The sequence below is a fragment of the Erythrolamprus reginae genome, chromosome 1, assembly GCF_031021105.1.
Source record: "Erythrolamprus reginae isolate rEryReg1 chromosome 1, rEryReg1.hap1, whole genome shotgun sequence".
Classification (NCBI taxonomy): Eukaryota; Metazoa; Chordata; class Lepidosauria; order Squamata; family Dipsadidae; genus Erythrolamprus; species Erythrolamprus reginae.
This window is the reverse complement of record NC_091950.1, coordinates 35839126-35863617: the sequence shown is the minus strand read 5'-3', so window position 1 is coordinate 35863617 and position 24492 is coordinate 35839126. Positions and strand designations below refer to the sequence as shown.

At 42.3% G+C, this 24492-nt stretch overlaps 1 protein-coding gene across 1 annotated transcript in view; it reads right to left on the bottom strand.

Moving 5' to 3' along the window:
- The window catches only part of TXNDC16 (thioredoxin domain containing 16), a 70228-nt gene that overhangs the window by 5764 nt on the left and 39972 nt on the right, over positions 1 to 24492 (bottom strand). Inside the window, exons 13-19 of the mRNA XM_070749440.1 lie at positions 22635 to 22694; positions 17735 to 17903; positions 15282 to 15406; positions 6409 to 6493; positions 5913 to 6051; positions 4477 to 4637; positions 2271 to 2464 (exon numbers count right to left, since the gene is read on the bottom strand). Coding sequence (XP_070605541.1) covers positions 2271 to 2464; positions 4477 to 4637; positions 5913 to 6051; positions 6409 to 6493; positions 15282 to 15406; positions 17735 to 17903; positions 22635 to 22694 — 933 coding nt within the window. The remainder of the gene's footprint in view (positions 1 to 2270; positions 2465 to 4476; positions 4638 to 5912; positions 6052 to 6408; positions 6494 to 15281; positions 15407 to 17734; positions 17904 to 22634; positions 22695 to 24492) is intronic.

Below are 24492 nucleotides of genomic sequence, written 5' to 3'. Positions count from 1 at the left end.
AGGCGAAACAGATAATATATGCTGCTAAAGCTTCAAAAGAGGAAGAAATTGCCAAATCTGTAAAGAAGGGGGATAAAACCTTCTTCAGATATATTAATGATAAGAAGAAGAAAAACTGCGGCATCACGAAGCTTAGTACCGGGAATAATACATGCATTAATGGGAATAAGGAGATCGCTGACCATTTCAATAGCTACTTCTGTTCAGTTTTCTCAAAAGACACCTTACAAAATAATACTATAGAGGGATATAGCATTGCTTCCAGCTGTACGGATTCAGCTCCAGTGATCTTAGAAGCCGATGTCTTAGAAGAACTTGAACGATTAAAGATAAATAAGGCAATGGGTCCAGATGGTATCCACCCCAGAGTTCTTAAAGAACTCAGATCTGTCATTGCTACCCCCCTGACTGATTTGTTTAACCAATCCTTGTTAACAGGAGAAGTTCCTGAGGATTGGAGAATGGCCAGTGTTGTGCCTATTCACAAGAAGGGCAGTAGAGAAGAAGCTGGTAACTACAGGCCAGTTAGCTTGACATCAGTTGTAGTTAAAATGATGGAGACTCTACTCAAAAAGAGGATAAATCAGCACCTAAAAAACAATAACTTATTAGACCCAAATCAGCATGGCTTTACTGAAGGCAAATCATGTCAGACTAATCTCATTGATTTCTTTGACTATGTCACAAAGGTGTTGGATGAAGGTGGTGCCGTGGATATTGCCTACCTGGACTTCAGCAAAGCCTTTGATACGGTTCCACATAAAGAGCTGATAGATAAATTAGTGAAGATTGGACTTAATCCTTGGATAGTTCAATGGATTTGCAGCTGGCTGAAGCGTAGACATCAGAGAGTTATTGTTAATGGCGAGTATTCTGAGCAGAGTCAGGTTACAAGCGGTGTGCCACAAGGATCTGTTCTGGGTCCTATTCTTTTTAATATATTTGTGAGTGACATAGGGGAAGGTTTGGTAGGGAAGGTTTGCCTATTTGCCGATGACTCTAAAGTGTGCAATAGGGTTGATATTCCTGGAGGCGTCTGTAATATGGTAAATGATTTAGCTTTACTAGATAAATGGTCTAAGCAATGGAAACTGCAGTTTAATGTTTCCAAATGTAAAATAATGCACTTGGGGAAAAGGAATCCTCAATCTGAGTATTGTATTGGCAGTTCAGTGTTGGCAAATACTTCAAAAGAAAAGGATTTAGGGGTAGTGATTTCTGACAGTCTCAAAATGGGTGAACAGTGCAGTCAGGCGGTAGGGAAAGCAAGTAGGATGCTTGGCTGCATAGCTAGAGGTATAACAAGCAGGAAGAGGGAGATTATGATCCCACTATATAGAATGCTGGTGAGACCACATTTGGAATACTGTGTTCAGTTCTGGAGACCTCACCTACAAAAAGATATTGACAAAATTGAACGGGTCCAAAGACGGGCTACAAGAATGGTGGAAGGTCTTAAGCATAAAATGTATCAGGAAAGACTTAATGAACTCAATCTGTATAGTCTGGAGGACAGAAGGAAAAGGGGGGACATGATCGAAACATTTAAATATATTAAAGGGTTAAATAAGGTCCAGGAGGGAAGTGTTTTTAATAGGAAAGTGAACACAAGAACAAGGGGACACAATCTGAAGTTAGTTGGGGGAAAGATCAAAAGCAACATGAGAAAATATTATTTTACTGAAAGAGTAGTAGATCCTTGGAACAAACTTCCAGCAGATGTGGTAGATAAATCCACAGTAACTGAATTTAAACATGCCTGGGATAAACATATATCCATCCTAAGATAAAATACAGAAAATAGTATAAGGGCAGACTAGATGGACCATGAGGTCTTTTTCTGCCGTCAGACTTCTATGTTTCTATGTTTCTATGGGTGGCTGGGTGGGTGGGTGGATTAGATAGATGGATGGATGGGTGGTTGGGGGGGGGTGGATGGATGGATGGATGGTTGGGGGGGGTGGATGGATGGATGGGGGGGTGGATTAGATGGATGGATGGGGGGTGGATTAGATGGATGGATGGATCGATGGATGGGTGGATTAGATAGATGGATGGATGGATGGATAGATAGATTAGATTGATGGATGGATGGATGAATAGATTAGGTAGATGGGTGGATAGATGGATAGATTAGATAGACAGACAGACAGACAGACAGACAGACATATAACTGAGCTTCACAAACTCATTTTTCCCAATCTGCAACAGTGAAAACAAACTCAACAAAAGGCTGAAGCAGATTTGATTAATTGTCTCTGATTACTTACCTCTCGGTGCTTCTTGCTTGGTCTTTAGTTTTTCAATCCAAGCAAGAATATTTGTTTCAGAAATTGACTGGCTTGACGGAAAAACAAAGACATGGCCCCCTGAATGAAGGCTGATCCAGAGGAGGAGAGGCACAGGGAGAACCGAGTTTCCAAAATAAGCCTTCAGAATACTTCTGCCAACCGGCGTGTTCTTACTGGGTTAAGAAGAACAAACACAAACATAAAAATCAATCAATGCTAGAATAAATGTGTACAGATAAGTCATCATTCTTCTGAATGGAAGTTTATCAGAAGAGGAAAGTTACAGCTAGAAGGTGCCTCCATTAGGCTCACTGGATTGGCTTGCCAATAAACTTAGTCAGAACCTGCTATTTATATCTTTGGTTTTTAGCAATGCTGTTTTGGGTGCACAACAGACTTTCTTGGTACCAATCCTTGTTGGTGCTAAGTAAACATATTTCTGTTTACTCAAGCCTTTCATATCAACTTATTTAGCTTAGGAGCCTTACAGTTTTAAAACTAGACAATGTTACTTGGCAGGATCTAGGGGAAGAGCCTTCTCTGTGGGGCCCCCGGCCCTCTGGAATCAACTCCCCCTATAGATTTGTTCTGTCCCCATCCTCTTCACCTTCTATAAGAATCTAAAGACTCATCTATGCCGCCAAGCGTGCGGCCATTAGACTCTAGCTCCCTGGCCGACGAATGATATGTATGTATGTTGTTGTTGAGTGGGAATGATTGATTTTTAATATAATGGGGATTTTAGATCAGATAAGTGGGTTTTGTATTAATTGGATTTAGGATTTATATTGTATTGTTCTTTTTTATATGTTGTAAGCCGCCCTGAGTCCCCGGAGAAGGGCGGCATATAAATCCAATAAACAAACAAACAAACAAACAAACAAAACTAGTATCTTTATTTTGGCTGTTAATTTTGTTTTGGTGTTTTTTGTTATTATAACTGTTCACCACATAATGTCCGCTTTCCTATTTAAATCATGTTTACAGTAGTTGTTTCCACATTATGTTCATTTTTGCTTGACTCTGCCAGGCAGCACGATCCAGTTTTTTAAAACATGATTTTCCCCCGACTTTTAAACATTTTAATATAGTTTGTTTTTTCCCTGATTTATTCCATTTATTTTTCAAATTCCCTGATATTTCCCTAACCGCCGATAATGGACTCAATCTGTATAGTCTGGAGCAGCGTTTCCCAACCGGTGCGCCGCGGCACACTAGTTAAACATTTAAATATGTCAAAGGGTTAAATAAGGTCCAGGAGGGAAGTGTATTTAATAGGAAAGTGAACACAAGAACAAGGGGGCACAATCTGAAGTTAGTTGGGGGAAAGATCAAAAGCAACATGAGAAAATATTATTTTACTGAAAGAGTAGTAGATCCTTGGAACAAACTTCCAGCAGACGTGGTTGGTAAATCCACAGTAACTGAATGTAAACATGCCTGGGATAAACATATATCCATTGTAGGATAAAATACAGGAAATGGTATAGGGGCAGACTAGATGGACCATGAGGTCTTTTTCTGCCGTCAGTCTTTTCTATGTTTCTATGTTTCTATTTCCCTGATAATTCCCTGATTTCTCTGTTTTCCATGTTTGCTGGACACCCTGATAAGACCACCCAAATTGTCAGCCCCTTTTAGGGGGGTAAAGGTGCATCACAGGTGGTCCTCAGTTAACAACCACTCATTCAGAGATCATTTGAACTTACAAGACTTACAGTGCTTCCTCACAGTTCATATTGTGGGGGTATCCCACCCCCTCCACCCCCTATGATCATGTAATAAGAATCCAGATGCTTATTCCAACTGTTGTGGCATCTCACAGTCATGTGATTACAATTTGCAACCGTTTCTTTCTACCAGCAAAATCAATGAGTAAGCCAACAGGAAGTAGAAGTCATAGCAGCATGAGGTCATTTCTTAATGAACAGGGATGACTCAGTTAACAGTGGTAACCAGAATCCGCCAAAACTGCGATTATAAAAGCGGCACAATCAAGGTAATGCTCTGCTTTATGACTGCATCACTTAGTGATAAGAATTCTGGCCCCAATTACCATCATGAAGGAAGGACTCTTTGCAACATTTCCTAGCACAAAATTCATATTTCACACCAACGGGAAAGGCCCACATATTGTAAACTCTACCCCCAAATGGAAGTCAGTGTGGGTATTCTGCAAGCTTACAGGTTTAGCCAGCAACTGATAAAGGTTTTGTGGTCTTCGCCAGCTGCCACGCGCTTCATTTCTTCTACTTCCCTTTCGTCAGGAACCCCGTCACTGAACAAAACGAGCAAAGGCTTCTTCATCTGGAAGTAATCGGGCAGGTTTTTCACAGTGATTTCTGGCTGGAGCAAAGAAAAGCTCAAATATAATAACGGAAAAATGCTCCAGCTATTCTACATTCAAAGAAGCAGTCATGGACTGCAGCCAACACGAGAGGGGGACCCAGTGGGGTAGCAAAAATGGACCTTATATATAATAGATAATATATATTTTTGAGTATCCAAGAGTAGTAGATCCTTGGAACAAACTTCCAGCAGACGTGGTAGATAAATCCACAGTAACTGAATTTAAACATGCCTGGGATAAACATATATCCATCCTAAGATAAAATACAGAAAATAGTATAAGGGCAGACTAGATGGACCATGAGGTCTTTTTCTGCCGTCAGACTTCTATGTTTCTATGTTTCTATGAGTGCCTTTGTATAATAACCAAGACAACTAGACACAAGAAGAGTTTTTTCCTGGACACCATCACTCTATTAAACAAATAATTCCCTCAACACGGTCAACTTTTTATTAAGTCTGCACTTCTATTTCTACTAGTTTTTTCTCATCATTCCTATCATCCTTTTCCTCCCACTTAGGACTGTATGACTATAACTCATTGCTTGCATCCTAAGATTTTTATTAATATTGATTGTTTCTTCGTTGCTTATTTGACCCCTATGACAATCATTAAGTGTTGTACCACATGATTCTTGACAAATGTATCTTTTTCTTTTATGTACACTGAGAGCATCAGCACAAAGACAAATTCCTTGTGTGTCCAATCACACTTGGCCAATTAAAAATTCTATTCCATTCTATTCTATTCTAATATGTATGTACACATATGGCACATATAAATATAGGATTAAATAGTATATTTTGGGTGTTCAGTAACAGTAAATATTGTGTATCTATTTGAGGTAAGGAGAGGCTGGGCACCCTAACCCAAACCTTTGACATGAGGGACATCAAGTTGGCCAGTCACATGACCTTTAAGCCATCATCCCGTCACATGATCATCAAGTCACTCCCACCTGGTCACATGGCCGGCAAGCCACTCCCACCCAGTTACATGACCATCAAGCCACACCCACCAAAATAAGCCACGCCCACAGACTTGTGGACTTCAATTTCCAGAATTCTCCAGCCATCATTGCTGGAGAATTCTGGGAGTTGAAGCCCACAAGACTTAAAGCTGCCATGTTTGGGACCCCCTGCTTTAACCAATTGGGCTTAATTTTTTTGCTAGAATCATAGCACCCAGATGTGCTAAAATTCATATTAGAAAACAATCCCAATAAACTGTCTCGAAATAAATAAAAGGTCAGAAGTAGAAATTAGGCTCACAAATGTCTCCAAGAAGGCATGACGGATGACTTTAACAATGTCTTGTGTGTTATACTGCGAGAGCTGGAAGGCATTCCTTTGCTGAGTTGCAGCCTTAGCAAACAGAAGGGCTGGAAGATGCACGTTATATTTATGAGAGCTGAGAAAGAAAAACACAAAAATATATTTCAAAGATTTACCCAAATTGCTTTTTTAATTATCTCATTGAGGAATCTTAGCACAATCGTTAAAGGAGCCGTAGTTAAACTGAACTGATCATCAAATTAAAGCTGCAGGCATGTGCATATAAATACAACAATACAAGTAGTCCTTCACTTTACAATGATTCGTTTAGTGACTGTTTGATGTGACTGATGACCACTTTTCACACTTACGACTCTTACAATTGGAAACAGATCTCCCATCAGCAAACAAATGCAAGAATTCTGCCCTTAAATACAACAGTAAACCAGTTGCTTCATTATCTAATTTAAGCAAGGGGAAAAAAGCAACATACAGAACTGCAGCATCCTCTTCATAGTAGATCCCTGTTGCGACATATCCACTTAGGATTCTTCCAGCTTCAATAAATGCCTCTCTTGCTGACAAAACAAAGCAGCTTTAAATGTAACACAATGGCCAACATTTATTTTCTTGCTCCTGGCTAAATTTATCAACTTCAATCAGACATAATCAGTAAATGAACTAAGTGTATATCATACAGTATTGCTTTCAACTGCAAAGAATTCCAAGGCTATTTTATAAGCACTTTGCTGTTTTGTTTAATCAATGTACTTTCTTTCCCCCAAAAATAAGACATCTCCTTCCTGATAATAAGCCCTGATAATTTGTGTGCATGGCCATAAGGCCAGTGCCAAAACCCGATGTGCCATGCGCATCAGCCAGCATGCACGCCAGAATCAAGAAGTTAGGCTTTTCCAGAGCACGGCCCTAATGAGCATGCGTGCGTTTCCGCGCAACCTTTTCAGCACTTGGTGTCCAATAGAATAGAATAGAACAGAGCAGAATAGAAGAGTTGGAAGGGACCTTGGAGGACTTCTAGTCCAACCCCGTGCTTAGGCAGGAAACCCTACACTATTTCAGACAGATGGTTGTTGTTGTTGTTGTTGTTGTTGTTATTATTATTATTATTATTATTATTATTATTATTATTATTATTATTATTATTTATTAGATTTGATGCTGCCCCTCTCCGCAGACTCGGGGCGGCTCACACCAGTGATAAAAACAATACACAATGACAAATCTAATATCAAAGTCTAAAGTAACAATTTTACACTAAAAAACCTAAAAAACCCATTATATAAAAAGCATACATACAAACATACCATACATAAAACTACATAGGCAAGGGGAGATGTCTCAGTTCCCACCTGCCTGACGGCAGAGGTGGGTTTTAAGAAGTTTACGAAAGGCAAGGAGGGTGGGGGCAGTCCTAATCTCTAGGGGGAACTGGTTCCAGAGGGCCGGGGCCACCACAGAGAAGGCACTTCCCCTGGGTCCCGCCAACCAACATTGTTTAGTCGACGGGACCCGGAGAAGGCCAACTCTGTGGGACCTAACCAGCCATTCATGCGGCAGAAGGCGGTTTCGTAGATATTGTGGTCCGGTGCCACGAAGGGCTTTATAGGTCATAACCAACACTTATGCAACATCATCTTAAAAACTTCCAGTGTTGGAGAATTCACAGCTTCTGGAGGCAAGTTGTTCCATTGATCGATTGTTCTAACTGTCAAGGAAATTTCTCCTTAGTTCTACACTGTTTCTCTCCTTGTTTAGTTTCCTCCCATTGCCTCTTCTCCTACCCTCAGGTGCTCTGCAGAATAGCCTGTTGCTATTCTGTAGCTGTGGAACACTCGTGCTTCTATTGGAAAAGCCCTATTTTGCTTGGCCACCGCTTATCTCAGGCCAACACTGCACCTGAGGTTACCTAGGATGGAAGACAGACAATAGGAAGTAAAGGAGGGACCTGGAGTAAAGGCGACTCTCCCTCAGCTGCCTCTGGTGTCACTTCGGCAGGAGATGGGATGCTTGCAAAGGCTAGATCTTTTTGATCAACTGTCTGAATGCAAAGAGCAGTTTGGACCAAGAGCCAGATTTCACCAATAAAATGGACCAAGCAAACAATTGATAATAAAGGTGCTTCTGCCAGATTGTGGGCTGTAAAAATGCTAGTCATGATAGATTTTCCTGTGCTAGATGAAGAGACTGGCCTGACCTCTAAGAACCAAATGTTAAACTGATGGATTGATTGATTTAATATTTCCGAGCCTAAGGCATTGTTATTACGAGGGTTATCCGGAAAGCAAGGTTACAAGGCACATAGCTCTTGCGGGAAATGTTCGCAGAGGAAGTTTATTTATTTATTTTATTTATTTATTGGATTTGTATGCCGCCCCTCTCCGTGGACTCGGGGCGGCTAACAACAGTGATAAAAACAGCATGTAGCAATCCAATACTAAAACGACTAAAAAACCTTTATTATAAAACCAGACATACATACAGACATACCATGCATAAATTGTAGAGGCCTAGGGGGAAAGAATATCTCAGTTCCCCCATGCCTGATGGCAGAGGTGGGTTTTAAGGAGCTTACGAAAGGCAAGGAGGGTGGGGGCAATTCTGATCTTTGGGGGGAGTTGGTTCCAGAAGGCCGGGGCCGCCACAGAGAAGGCTCTTCCCGTGGGTCCCGCCAAACGACATTGTTTAATTGATGGGACCCAGAGAAGGCCAACTCTGTGGGACCTAATTGGTCGCTGGGATTTGTGAGGCAGAAGGCGGTCCCGGAGATATTCTGGTCCGATGCCATGAAGGGCTTTATAGATCATAACCAACACTTTGAATTGTGACCAGAAACTGATCGGCAACCAATGCAGACTGCGGAGTGTTGGTGTGACATGGGCATATTTAGGGAAGCCCATGATTGCTCTCGCAGCTGCCAAATTGGTATTACTATCATGTAGTGGGAAGCCAGCGGAAGAGAACGAGCAGAGCCAGTGGTCAGTAGATCATCAACTGGCGTTGTGGTGAAGGTTAGAGATGAATGTCCTCATTCCGTTTCCCTCCAGGTGCAAATGGATGCTAAGGGCATGAACGCTCCTGTCTCTTCAGCCTGGAAAGACGGCGTTTAAGGGGTGACTTGATCGAAGTTTATAAAACCATGCATGGGATAGAAAAGGTGGATAGAGAAAAATTCTTTTCTCTATCACATAATACTAGGACAAGGGGGCACTCCCTAGAGCTCATAGGGAAGAAAGTGAGGACAAATAAATATTTCTTCACCCAGAGGGTCGTTGGTTTATGGAATTCACTTCCAGAAGAGGTCGTGACAGCTGTCAGCCTGGATAGCTTCAAGGCAGGATTAGACAGATTCATGGATGCCAAGTATATCGGTGGTTATTGAAACGGATGTCCATGTGTCGCCTCTATGTTGATTGAGGCAGACAGGATTCCCTTGAGTACCATTTGTTGGGGGTCAAGGGAAAGGGAGTGTCTTGCCTTCTCCTTCTGCTCAAGATCCCCGTGGACAATTGGTGGGCCACTGTGTGACACAGAATGCTGGACTTGATGGGCTTCGGCCTGATTCAGCATGGCTCTTCTTATGGCTCTTCTTATGATGGGTGCCCAAGATTTTTCTCACCAATTGCTGAGTTTTGAATTTTTGGCTGAAGGGGAATGGGTATGGCGCCACTGCATTGATTGACGTTTGCTCTCTGGAGTATGGTGATAAGCCCAAGTTTAATTTTCTGTCACTATACAGTTGAGAAAAGCCTTGCTTTCAGTCTCGAAATGGTTAAGAAATTCTTGGTCAGCACTGACTCTGTCGATTTTGTGCTCTTCAGTAAGCACCCATCGCAGCAATGTTCATGCCCTTAGCATTCAGGTAGCGTATTACAGCATGCACTTTGCACCTGGAGGGAAATGGTAACCTTTGTAATAACAGTGCCTCACGCATAGCTAGAGGTATAACAAGCAGGAAGAGGGAGATTATGATCCCGCTATATAGAGTGCTGGTGAGACCACATTTGGAATACTGTGTTCAGTTCTAGAGACCTCACCTACAAAAAGATATTGACAAAATTGAACGGGTCCAAAGAGGGGCTACAAGAAGGGTGGAAGGTCTTAAGCATAAAACGTATCAGGAAAGACTTAATGGACTCAATCTGTATAGTCTGGAGGACAGAAGGAAAAGGGGAGACATGATCGAAACATTTAAATATGTTAAAGGGTTAAACAAGGTCCAGGAGGGAAGTGTTTTTAATAGGAAAGTGAACGCAAGAACAAGGGGACACAATCTGAAGTTAGCTGGGGGAAAGATCAAAAGCAACGTGGGAAAATATTATTTTACTGAAAGAGTAGTAGATCCTTGGAACAAACTTCCAGCAGACGTGGTAGATAAATCCGCAGTAACTGAATTTAAACATGCCTGGGATAAACATATATCCATCCTAAGATAAAATACAGAAAATAGTATAAGGGTAGACTAGATGGATCATGAGGTCTTTTTCTGCCGTCAGTCTTCTATGTTTCTATGTTTCTATGCTTGGAAATATTAAATCAATCCATCCATCAGTTTAACTTTGGGCTTTTGGACACACTCCAGATCTTTCTGTTTACCAAATAACTGAAACTGTTATCTTTCCCCCCGTTTTCTCTATTCTTCGTGTCACCCTTAATAACATAAAAAATATAGTACAATTTTGAAGTCCATTATCAAAAGCAATGAAAAAAAGTTGTTGGTAATCATCTGACAATCTCAAGTCAATTTCCTGTAGAAGCTGATTTATCGCTATATAAAAGTCAGTGTTTCACCCAGCCATCAATTCAACAGGCAACAGAATCTGGAGCCAAGTATAGATATGCTGCTGCCCCCTATTGGCCTAAGGAAACATGAATATTCAAAAAGCAGGAATACAGTGATCCCTCGAGTATCGCGAGGGTTACGTTCCAAGACCCCTCGCGATACTCGATTTTTCGCGATATAGTGGTGCGGAAGTAAAAACACCATCTGCGCATGCGCACCCTTTTTCCATGGCCGCGCATGTGCAGATGGTGGAGTTTGCGTGGGCGGCGGGGAAGACCCAGGGAAGGTTTCTTCGGCCGCCCAGCAGCTGATCTGCTCGGCAGCGCGGCAGCAGCGAGGAGCCGAAGATCGGGGTTTCCCCACCGCCCACGCAAAGGGGAAACCCCGATCTTCGGCTCCTCGCTGCTGCTGCGCTGCCGAGCAGATCAGCTGCTGGGCGGCCGAAGAAACCTTCCCTGGGTCTTCCCCGCCGCCCACGCAAAGGGGAAACCCCGATCTTCGGCTCCTCGCTGCTGCCGCGCTGCCGAGCAGATCAGCTGCTGGGCGGCCGAAGAAACCTTCCCTGGGTCTTCCCCGCCGCCCACGCAAAGGGGAAACCCCGATCTTCGGCTCCTCGCTGCTGCCCGCCCGCCGCTCGCCTGCCCGCCCGCCGCCCGCCACTCAAGAGCAAGAGGGGGAGAGATAGAGAAAGAGAGAGAAGGAAAGAAAGAGATGAGAGAGGGAGGAAGAGAGTGTGAGAGAGGAAGAAGCAAGATAGAGAAAGAGAGAGAGAAAGAAAGATGAGAAAGGAAGAGAGTGACATCATCGGGTGGGAAAAATCGCGATATAGCGTTTCGCGAAGATCGAGATCGCGAAAATCGAGGGATCACTGTATTAAAGAAAGAAATACGCAGTTCTGGGATGCAGCTAAAAGGAACCTTCCAAAATTACTGCTCAATAGTAATTTTAATGTGACAGAAGGGGGAAAGTGTAAAATACTTTGGGAATAATAATTTTAGTTTATCTTAGTTTAATTAAATTCAATCTAAATTAGCCACTTTCTGTCCCTACTACTTCCAAATTTTGGAAGTGGCTGTTTCAATGCTTCTTATGGAATCAGACTGCAGCAGTTGGAGGAACATCTTAGAAGTAGTCCTCAGGCTACAGCAAACTATTCAAAGTTATAATAAAGGGTCAGATTCTCAGAGTTCCAGTCATTGTGAAATCCCCAAGGTCATAATGAACTTAATCCCCAAGGTCACAATGAACTTAAGACTTAATGAACTCGATCTGTATAGTCTGGAGGACAGAAGGAAAAGGGGGGACATGATTGAAACATTTAAATATCTTAAAGGGTTAAATAAGGTTCAGGAGGGAAGTGTTTTTAATAGGAAAGTGAACACAAGGACAAGGGGACACAATCTGAAGTTAGTTGGGGGAAAGATCAAACGCAACATGAGAAAATATGATTTTACTGAAAGAGTAGTAGATCCTTGGAACAAACTTCCAGCAGACATGGTTGGTAAATCCACAGTAACTGAATTTAAACATGCCTGGGATAAACATATATCCATTGTAAGATAAAATACAGGAAATTTTACTGGATCCGTGTTTACTGGATCCGTGTCCCTCCTGGTTGGTTTCGGCCGGCAGGGAGGTGACACGGAGCTGGGCCCAGGAGATTACCAACGCTTCCTTGGGGAGGGGAGTTTTTCCATCACTCTATAAAGAAGCGCTCGTGCGCCCCCTCCTCAAGAAGCCCTCCCTGGACCCAGCCGTGCTTAACAACTATCGTCCAGTCTCCAACGTTCCCTTTATGGGGAAGGTTGTCAAGAAGGTGGTGGCACTCCAGCTCCAGCGGTCCTTGGAAGAAGCTGATTATCTAGGTCCCCAGCAGTCGGGTTTCAGGCCCGGTTACAGCACGGAAACCGCTTTGGTCGCGTTGATGGATGATCTCTGGCGGGCCCGGGACAGGGGTTTATCCTCTGTCCTGGTGCTCCTTGACCTCTCAGCGGCTTTCGATACCATCGACCATGGTATCCTTCTGCACCGGCTGGAGGGGTTGGGGGTGGGAGGCACTGTTCTTCAGTGGTTCTCCTCCTACCTCTCTGGCCGGTCGCAGTCGGTGTTAGTGGTGGGTCAGAGGTCGACTCCTAGGTTTCTCCCTTGTGGGGTGCCTCAGGGGTCGGTCCTCTCCCCCCTGCTATTCAACATCTACATGAAACCGCTGGGCGAGATCATCCAAGGACATGGGGTGAGGTATCATCAATATGCGGATGATACCCAGCTTTACATCTCCACCCCATGCCCAGTCAACGAAGCGGCGGAAGTGATGTGACGGTGCCTGGAGGCTGTTGGGGCCTGGATGGGTGTCAACAGACTCAAGCTCAACCCGGATAAGACGGAGTGGCTGTGGGTTTTGCCTCCCAAGGACAATCCCATCTGTCCGTCCATCACCCTGGGGGGGGAATTATTGACCCCCTCAGAGAGGGTCCGCAACTTGGGCGTCCTCCTCGATCCACAGCTCACATTAGAAAAACATCTCTCAGCTGTGGCGAGGGGGGCGTTTGCCCAGGTTCGCCTGGTGCACCAGTTGCGGCCCTATCTGGACCGGGACTCATTACTCACAGTCACTCATGCCCTCATCACCTCGAGGTTCGACTACTGTAATGCTCTCTACATGGGGCTACCTTTGAAAAGTGTTCGGAAACTTCAGATCGTGCAGAATGCAGCTGCGAGAGCAGTCATGGGCTTACCTAGGTATGCCCATGTTTCACCAGCACTCTGCAGTCTGCATTGGCTGCCGATCAGTTTCCGGTCACAATTCAAAGTGTTGGTTATGACCTTTAAAGCCCTTCATGGCATTGGACCAGAATATCTCCGAGACCGCCTCCTGCCGCACGAATCCCAGCGACCGATTAGGTCCCACAGAGTGGGCCTTCTCCGGGTCCCGTCAACTAAACAATGTCGGTTGGCGGGCCCCAGGGGAAGAGCCTTCTCTGTGGCGGCACCGGCCCTCTGGAACCAACTCCCCCCGGAGATTAGAACTGCCCCTACTCTTCCTGCCTTCCGTAAACTCCTTAAAACCCACCTTTGCCGTCAGGCATGGAGGAACTGAAACATCTCCCCCTGGGCGTGTTTAATTTATATATGGTATGCTTGTGTGTATGTCTGTTAGTATATGGGGTCTTTTTTTAAAAAAATCTTTAAATATTTTAAATTTGTCAGATTATTTATGATTTGTTTCCACGTGTTGTGAGCTGCCCCGAGTCTTCGGAGAGGGGCGGCATACAAATCTAAGTAATAAATAAATAAATAGAAAGATAGATAGATAGATAGATAGATAGATAGATAGATAGATAGATAGATAGATAGATAGATAGATAGTATAAGGGCAGACTAGATGGACCAGTCAGTCTGTTTTTCTGCCGTCAGTCTTCTATGTTTCTATAGGATCATGATTTCTGACATTCCCTGCTGGCTTTCCCTAAGCAAAATCAATGGGAAAGTCGGTAGGAAGTCAGAAGTTGCAGTCACGTGAAATCCTCACTTTTATGTGAGGATGGTCCTCATTTACCAATTACAATTGGGACTGCCAAAGTTGCTGTTGCTAAGCAGAAACTCAACTTGTGTTCAACGTGTATACTGTATACTGAGAAGTAATGAGATAAAACCTCAAGAAAGTAAGAAGTGGAACATGAGCAATTTCATGTTTTCTTGGCCAAAGAACACCTGGTACCTATCGCCCCCCACAAAAAATTCATTTCTGAATTTTTCCAATACAGTGTTCCCTCGATTTTCGCGGGGGATGCGTTCCGAGACCACCCGCGAAAGTCGAATTTCCACGAAGTAGAGATGCGGAAGTAAATACACCATTTTTAGCTATGGACAGTATCACAAGCCATCCCTTCACACTTTAAACCCCTAAATCACCATTTCCCATTCCCTTAACAACCATTTACTCACCATTATTACTGGTACTCACCATTGAATAAGACACTTAGTGATCCTGATATTTATAAAGATTTATAATTATTTATTAACAATATTTTTTTGTGTTATTTATTTGCAAAAATATTAGTTTGGCAATGACGTATGATGTCATCGGGCGGGAAAAACCGTGGTATAAGTAAAACCCCCGCAAAGTATTTTTTTATTAATATTTTTTGAAAAACCGTGGTATAGGCTATTCGCGGAGTTTGAACCCGCGAAAATCGAGGGAACACTGTATATCCCAAATAGCATCTACATTTTGTGTTTGTGTGTATGAGAGATAAAGGGAGAAGTCTAATGTTTCTTTTTAACAAACAAAATTATCTGAAGGGTGTTTACATACTTTTTAAATACATCCTTGATTCTCCAGCCTCTTATCTCTCTGGGCAATCAAAATTATAATATTATAAGAGAGGGGGGAAAATAACTCCACGCCCCTGAATTTGGCTTCCAAAGTGCCTTGTCTAGTGGGCTGTTGTGAAAGATCCCAACATAAATTTTATTCTACAATCACAAGCAATTACAAAATATTACTACTTTCCTTAACATTGTGCTTTGCAATAATGTTTGAAACAACCAGGCAATGGATTTACCTTCACTCATACTTGAGTCAAATATTCCCAGTACAGAAACCATGCGGTGTGGTGAGGTTTTGTCACTTAAATATTCTTCTATTTCTTCAGGCGTTGTCAATCTCACTGGGTAAGAATTTCTGCTTCTAAAGATGTAAATTGAAGCCAGACTTCAGGCTGATTTACAAGGGACAGTTTTATTTTATTTTGCTTTCACAGAATTGTGTTTCCTTGGTACAGGACAACTCTATTCCCAGCATCTCCCACGCCTTCAGCATTTTTCCAAAACAATTTCGGAGTGTCACAGAGAAATGTATGAATGCACATCGTGTTCTTTCATCTAATCTGAATGCCACATGTAAACTTTATATGTTTGCTTCAACGGTGAAGTGCAGAGACAAAGCTACCTCGGATTCAGGCTTTCTGAATCCTCCTTACTGAAAGCCCACATAATATAGTAGTTAAGATAAATGGTAATTTACTAGATAAATGGTCAAAGCAATGGAAACTGCAGTTTAATGTTTCCAAATGTAAAATAATGCACTTGGGGAAAGGAAACCTCAATCTGAGTATTGCATTGGCAGTTCTGTGTTAGCAAAAACTTCAGAAGAGAAGGATTATGGGGTAGTGATTACTGACAGTCTCATAATGGGTGAGCAGTGTGGTCGGGCAGTAGGAAAAGCAAGTAGGATGCTTGGCTGCATAGCTAAAGGTATAACAAGCAGGAAGAGGGAGATTGTGATCCCCTTATATAGAGCGCTGGTGAGACCACATTTGGAACACTGTGTTCAGTTCTGGAGACCTCACCTACAAAAAGATATTGACAAAATTGAACGGGTCCAAAGACGGGCTACAAGAATGGTGGAAGGTCTTAAGCATAAAACGTATCAGGAGAGACTTAATGAACTCAATCTATATAGTCTGGAGGACAGGAGGAAAAGGGGGGACATGATCAAAACATTTAAATATGTTAAAGGGTTAAATAAGGTTCAGGAGGGAAGTGTAATAGGAAAGTGAACACAAGAACAAGGGGACACAATCTGAAGTTAGTTGGGGGAAAGATCAAAAGCAACGTGAGAAAATATTATTTCACTGAAAGAGTAGTAGATCCTTGGAACAAACTTCCAGCAGACGTGGTTGGTAAATCCACAGTAACTGAATTTAAACATGCCTGGGATAAACATATATCCATTGTAGGATAAAATACAGGAAATGGTATAGGGGCAGACTAGATGGACCATGAGTTCTTTTTCTGCCGTCAGTCTTCTATGTTTCTATGTTTCTAAGATGCGAAGTTTGGGTTAAGGAGATTCAGGTTTGACTTTCCACTTAAACATAAAGCTCTCTCGGTGGCATTGGGCCTACATTATTGCTAAATCTACCTCCTCGCATGATTGTTATTATGTGGGTACAATTTAGGGGTCCACTTTGAAATCCCAGGGAAAAAAGTGTGAGAAAGCTTCGAACTACGATGCCTAAAACACGATCTAAGTATTGCCCCCAAGATCATACGCTACAACGTTCTGCCTATCAATGACTACACTTCAGCTTCAACCACAACAACACAAGAGCACGCCACAGATTCAAACTTAATATGAGCCGCTCCAAACTAGACTGTAAAAAATACGACTTTAGCAATCGAGTGTTGAAGCGTGGAACTCATTACCGGGCTCAGTAATGTCAACCCATAACCCCCAACATTTTTCCCTTAGACTATCCACGATTGACCTCTCCAGGTTCCTAAGAGGTCAGTAAGGAGCATACATAAGTGCACTAGCGTGCCTTCCATCCCCTGTGCAATTGTCTCTCCTTTATCCAATATATCTTTTCTTCCTTCTTATATCTTCTCCTCTATTTTTATATCTTTTCTTCTATCCATTTTGTTAGTACAGGGTACATGGTTGTTAGGGATTGCCATTGTAAACTGCATATTGTACACTTGTACCAAACTTGTACTTAAAGGGTTAATGTGCACTTAAAAGAGTTAACTGGTACTTGAAGAGTTAATATTCAAGGCTGTTTCGTCACTTCCTCATTGAAGCTATAAAAGCTCATTATTCTGCTCGGTCACTTCCTTTTACTTTTGCCTGAGAAGGAGGAGTTGTGTTTAAGCTTTGTGCTTGTATAAGCTTTGTGCTTATTATCTATATTGTATTTTGCTCAGTGCTATTTGCTTTGTGATTGCTCAGTGTTTATTGTTCTGTATTTGCTTCATGCTTATTCTGGATTGTTTATATTTTGTTTATATGTAAATAATACTTATTTAACTAAGTCTGTGTCTTGGCTTTATCACACATCACGCTCTGTTAAAATTCTCTGCTTGGTGATGTCGAAGGTTTCATAGCCTAGCTATACCGAGACATGCCAACACTTTTCTTTATATATATTACTACATTATTCTCTCCAGAGAATACCAGGATCCAGAAAGTTTGCCCTAAAGTGGCTCTTAACCAGCAACATAGTACTGTACTTACAATTCAATGAACTTCATCATCTCTTTGGTCTCCCACATCCCAGAGTAAACCAGCCATGGCTTCTCTTTTGAATACATCTTTAGGATAGGAAACTGGGTGACATTTTCCTGCAAGCAAAGGTGCGGCCAATCCCAGCAGTTTACTCTTGCAAGTGAAATCTCAGGAGTCCCTACAGAAAATGTGCGGAAGAAACAAAAAAATGGCAGTGATACAAATAATTCTGGCTCTTTGTGCAAGATTCATGAAACTTAAAAAAAAAAATTAGATCAAAAGCAACGTGAGAAAATATTATTTCACTGAAAGAGTAGTAGATCCTTGGAACATACTTCCAGCAGACGTGGTTGGTAAATCCACAGTAACTGAATTTAAACATGCCTGGGATAAACATATATCCATTGTAAGATAAAATACAGGAAATAGTATAAGAACTATAATAGTATAGGAACTAGATGGACCATGAGATCTTTTTCTGCCGTCAGTCTTCTATGTTTCTATGTAAAATCTTAGAATCTACTCCATCAACTACTTTGGTTCTATGAAGAACCACTCTAGTTTTTATTCATTGATTCTTCAGCTGATTTTCTGATACATCAAAAATAAGAATCAAAACATATTGGTTGGAATATCACAGGGATTTTGCTGAATCAGATCAAAGACCATCCGTGAGAAAGGTATGAAGATAATGGTTCCTTCTTGCTGTTACTCTTTAATAAATGTTTCTGCTGAGTGTGCAAACGGAAGTAGATGAGGGCGTGGATATGATCCCCGGCTTGATGTGAGTGGGATACCTTGCCTATCGGGGAGGAAAGAGGTCATTGGGATGTGGGGAGAGGACCTACGGGATGTGGGAGAGTTGGAGCATCACGGTTATGCGTGGGAGAGGCCGATATGGCGGGAGCCAGGAGGTAGGCCGCTCTCAGGGAGCTAGGACTCGCAATCTTAGAGTACAGAGAAGAGTGAAAAGGGTTGGAGGCTAAAACTTTTAGAGGAATTGGGTATGTCTCGCTTAGTGAAAAGAAGGACTAGGGGAGACTAATAGCAGTGTTCCAATATTTTGAAGGGCTCCTATAAAGACAAGGGGTGCAAGATATTTTCCAAAGCACCAAAAGGCAAGACAAGAAACAATGGAAACTAACCAAGGAGAGAAGCAACCTAAGAACTAAGAAGAAATTCCCTAGTGATGAAAGCAGTCCATCAACGGAACAGCTTGCCTTCAGAAATTGTGGGGGCTCTTATCACTGAAGGTTTCAAAAAGACATGTCTGAAATGATATAGGCACTCAAGCAGGGGGTTGGACTGGAAGATATCCAAGGTTCCTTTCAACTGAGTCCCAGGAGAAAGACGGTGTAGAAATCTGATCAAATAAACTCCATTATTCTACATTTTATTGTATGTTCTCATGGGCTTTCACTGTGCTTGCATGTGATCATGAGGTAATTTTCTGGCATTCTTTCACAGGACCTCATGGATTTAGGGAAATGATTATACAAATTTCTTGGTGACTTTGACTGACTGAACAATAACTTGAAATCTGACTGACTGACTGACTGAACAATAACTTGAAATCGAGTAATGCCATCTAGGAAACAAAGACTGACAGCTTTTGGTAGATTTATTTCTCTGAGGTTATTTGGAACGCTGACATGAGGAAATATATTCGGCCAAAGGCAATTCTTTATTGTTTAAAGCTATTGATTTGGTCCAAGGCTTCACCCAAGAATTAACAACAGATTGTAGGACTACCCAACTTAAAACTATAACCTTTTTAAAAATACCACTCTTTGAATCAATAGTCAACTCTACTGGAAACTTGATATACATTATTATAAATCACTCAGAAGTAGCATGGTTGTTTTTCCAGCCTGGCCAAAAGTATTTATTGCCAGGAAAAAGGAGACATTATATATCAATGTAAAATGCAGCAACAAACAAACACAGAGAGAGAGAAAGAGACATACGCTTTAACATTTAAAACAAGGCAGATCAATCTCTTAAGTGATTTAAATTAAGATATACTAAGAACGTAAGAAGAGCCATGCTGAATCAGGCCAAAGCCCATCGAGTCCAGCATTCTGTGTCACACAGTGGCCCACCAATTGTCCATGGGAATCTTGAGCAGAAAGAGAAGACAACCTCCCCCTTTCCCTTGACCCCCCCAGCAAATGGTACCCAAGGGAATCCTGCCTGCCTCAACCAACAGACGCGGCACTTGGACATCCGTTTCAATAACCACGATACCCTTGGCATCCATGAAGCTGTCGATTCATGTCGACTAGATTTGATGCATTGGTAAAAGTGCTCCTGTGCATTTGCCAGATACTTAGCAACCATTTTAGTAGACAAAAGTTGTAGTTCAGATTATCTTCCTAAACAAAAATGTCACCTAAAGGTTAATCATTCTATGTTTCTAAGGAAGTGGGTGCTTTATTATTTCTTCTCTTTTAGATTCATGGATACCTTTGGACCAGGAGTCACTGCTCACAGTCACTCATGCCCTCATCACCTCGAGGCTTGACTACTGCAACGCTCTACATGGGGCTACCTTTGAAGAGTGTTCGGAAACTTCAGATCGTGCAGAATGCAGCTGCGAGAGCAATCATGGGCTTTCCCAAATATGCCCATGTTACTCCAACACTCCGCAGTCTGCATTGGTTGCCGATCAGTTTCCGGTCACAATTCAAAGTGTTGGTCATCAACTATAAAGCCCTTCATGGCACCGGACCAGGGTGTCTATGAAGACCGCCTTCTGCCGCACGAATCCCTGCAACCGGTTAGGTCCCACAGAGTTGGTCTCCTCCGGGTCTCGTCAACTAAACAATGTCGTTTGGCAGGACCCAGGGGAAGAGCCTTCTCTGTGGCGGCCCCGATCCTCTGGAATCAGCTCCCTCCAGAGATTAGAACTGCCTCCACCCTCCTTGCCTTTCGTAAACTCCTTAAAACCCACCTCTGTCTTCAAGCGTGGGGGAACGGAAACATCTCCCCCTGTCTATGTAGTTTTTTGTGTATGATATGACTCTATGTATATTGGGGTTTCTTGGTTTATATATTGGGGTTTCTTGTTTTTTAGACTTTTAAAATGTATTATTGTTATTTCAGATTCTAACTATTAGATTTGTCATTATATATTGTTTTTATCATTGCTGTGAGCCGCCCCGAGTCTACGGAGAGGGGCGGCATACAAATCTAATATATTATTATTATTATTATTATTATTATTATTATTATTAATAATAATAAAGACCAAGCCTCCTACCAACCCCACCACCCTTGTTCCCTGCTGCAGCTGCATTCAACAGTGAAATTGATCAGCTGAGTACAACGGACCACACAACTGTTTATTGTGTCCAGCTTTTTAAGAGGATGAGTTGGCAGGGTGTTCCTACGCATCTGGTTTACTTGCTGCTTCTCTGCCTATTGTCAAAGAGTAGACATATTCTCAGCTGTGCATTATAATTCCATCAAGTGACGTCAAAGTCTGCCGGGAATGAAAAAAAGTAGACAGGGGAGTTCTGAGAAGTAAATAATATAAACACGCTAGTTCAGAAAATGACCCCGCTATTGTTTAACAAATCCAAAGGGAAGTCATTCCTGAAGACTAAACCATCTTTGATAATGCTCAAGATACCTTTGACTGTGACTGCCAGAATTCCCAGCCAACCTAATTCTAAACAGATCATTTTCTAAAACCAAAATCAAGTATAAAATACATTAAAAATAGGAATACATACAATTGGAAATATTTCACAATACAGTGGTACCTCGTGATAAGAACCCCTCGCCATACGAACAATCCGAGATACGAACCCAGGGTTCAGAATTTTTTTGCCTCTTCTTCTGAACTTTTTCTGTCTTACGAACCCGCCGCCCGAACGCAGAACCCGGAAGTTCAGCAAAAGTTCGGGTTCGGGTGGCCGCCGAGAAGCCCCGCCACCCGGCTGTCGCCTTTTGAAACAGCCGGGGGGCTTCTTGGCGTTCTCCCGAACGCTGAACCCGGAAGTTCGGCAAAAGTTCGGGGTCAGCGTCCAGGTTCAGGAGGACATTGAGAAGCCCCGCCGCCCGGCTGTCAGCTTTTCAAAAGAGCCGCGGAGCTGTCGGGCCGGTCGGGAGGCTCAAACGGAGGTGGGGAATCCCAATAGGGAATTCCATGGGCGGAGCTTTGACGTCACAAAGACGTCCTTCCTGGCCGGCTGAAAGGTGACAGCCGGGTGGCGGGGCTTCTCGGCGGCCACCCGAACCCAAACTTTTGCCGAACTTCTGGGTTCGGCATTGGGGAGAACGCTGAGAAGTGCCTGGCTGTTTCAAAAGGTGACAGCCGGGTGGCAGCGTTTTTTTTTTCTTGCAACCATTAATTCATTTTACATTGTTTCCTATGGGAAACAATGTTTCGTCTTACGAACTTTTCACCTTACGAACCTCCTCTGGGAACCAATTAAGTTCATAAGACAAAGTATTACCGTATTTTTGTTTGTTTGTTAAAAAAAGTGCCACCTCCATTATTTTCTTCCCATTTTTTCCAGACCTCCACTATACTATACTATACTATACTATACTATACTATACTATACTATACTAGTCGTCTAGTCTAGTCTAGTCTAGTCTAGTCTAGTCTAGTTGACATTAGCAAGTGACGGTGTTATCTCAAAGTATTGGAAGAACGTCAAACTGGGAAAGACAGAAATGTGACAGGTTTTTGTTTATGGGAAAAGCAAAAGTTGGACAAATATTTCTTTGGGATTCCATAGTTCTCTCAGCTTTTCCCTTTGTGCCACTAGGCATCATCAGCTTTCCCACTTACCAAGATTAGTTTTACGCTGAATCAATCATTTGAAACAAAGGCCTTGGTTTAAATGACATTTAAAGAAATAGACAACCCACAGCAACCATACTGACTGAGCCATACCTTTCAACTGAGCAGCAATTTCAAGGAAATACGGCATCACCACCAGAGAGACGGCTTCCCCTGTAATGAGGACAGGAAAAGTAACCCAGCATTTCAGATAAAAGAGCATGTGTCAAAATTCAAGACATGAAATCCATATAAAAAACCCTCAACTTTCTTTTGACAACATGTTTTATATAAGAGGGAAGAGCCTTCTCTGTGGCGGCCCCGACCCTTTGGAACCAACTCCCCCCAGATATCAGTGTTGCCCCCACCCTCCTTGCCTTTCGTAAGCTCCTTAAAACCCACCTCTGTCGTCAGGCATGGGGGAATTGAGACTTTCCCTCCCCCTAGGCTTATAAAATTTATGCATGGTATGTTAGTATGTATGATTGGTTTTTAAATTGGGGTTTTAAATTAACTTAAATATTAGATTTGTTTACATTGTATTATTATTGCTGTGAGCCGCCCCGTGAGTCTGCGGATAGGGGCGACATACAAATCTGATTAATAAATAATAAATAATAAATAAAGACAAAGTATCCAGAAATTCTAAAAAAATTGCACAGATTAGGTGGTACATGGTACAAAATCAAGGGTGATTTGAGGGCTATAGTAATAAGATTTGAACTGGCTGTCAATAGTTACTGGGCCCAATTTAAGGTATTAGTATTAATCCCTAAAGCCTTAAATTGCTAATGGACAAACTATATAGCTTTAAACCTCGAACATATAGACCAGTGATGGCGGATCTTTTTTAGTTCATGTACCAAAAGGGTGTGTGTGTGTGTGTGTGGTAGCATGCACACACACTCACACACCTCTCCCCTACGTACCCCTTCTGCGCTGCCCCCCCCCCCATGGATATGCATAGGCGTTACTGAAGCCTGGTATATGAAAAAAATACCTAAATGGGCAAACCGGAAGTTCAGAAAATGTACTTCCGGTTGGCTCACTCTGCTGTTTCCTGCACTCCGGGGCTTCGGGAACCTTCAAGAGGGTTCAGGTTAGTTCAGGGGCCACAAGCTGAGGTTAGTTGGGGGAAAGATTAGAAGTAACATGAGAAAATATTATTTTACTGAAAGTGTAGTAGATGCTTGGAACAAACTTCCAGCAGACGTGGTTGGTAAATCCACAGTAACTGAATTTAAACATGCCTGGGATAAACATATATCCATCCTAAGATAAAATACAAGAAATAGTATAAGGGCAGACTAGATGGACCATGAGGTCTTTTTCTGCCGTCAGTCTTCTATGTTTCTATGTTAATTTCCCCGAACCCTCTGGAGTGCAAAAATAGCACAACAGCAAACCAGAAGTGTGTTTTTCTGAACTTCCGGTTTGTCCTTTGGGCGATTTTTTTTTTTTTTGCCTCTGGGACTTCAGGGAAACTTCCCTGAAGCATCTGGAGGGCGAAATGGCCTTTCCCAAGGCCGAAAATCAGTTGTAGCTGACACAGGGCAAAGTCTCACTTGCCCTCCGATATGGCTCCACATGCCACCTGTGGCAAGCCATAGGTTCGCCATCACGGACCTAGGCTGATTGTACCCAGTTGGGTTCCATAAGGGGTTTGGGATTTTTCCTCAAAATCTGGGCGGCATAGAAGTCAAATAAAATGAATGAATGGATGAATGAATGAATTAATTAATTAATTAATGATTGAAGGAAGGAAGGAAGGAAGGAAGGAAAGAAAGACAGACAGACAAACAGACAAACAGAAAGAAAGAAAGAAAGAAAGAAAGAAAGAGAAAGAAAGACAGACAGACAGACAGACAAACAGAAAGAAAGAAAGAAAGAAAAAGAAAGAAAGAAAGAAAGAAAGAAAGAAAGAAAGAAAGAAAGAAAGTTTAGCATGCATAGCTTTGATTTCCTATTCTGG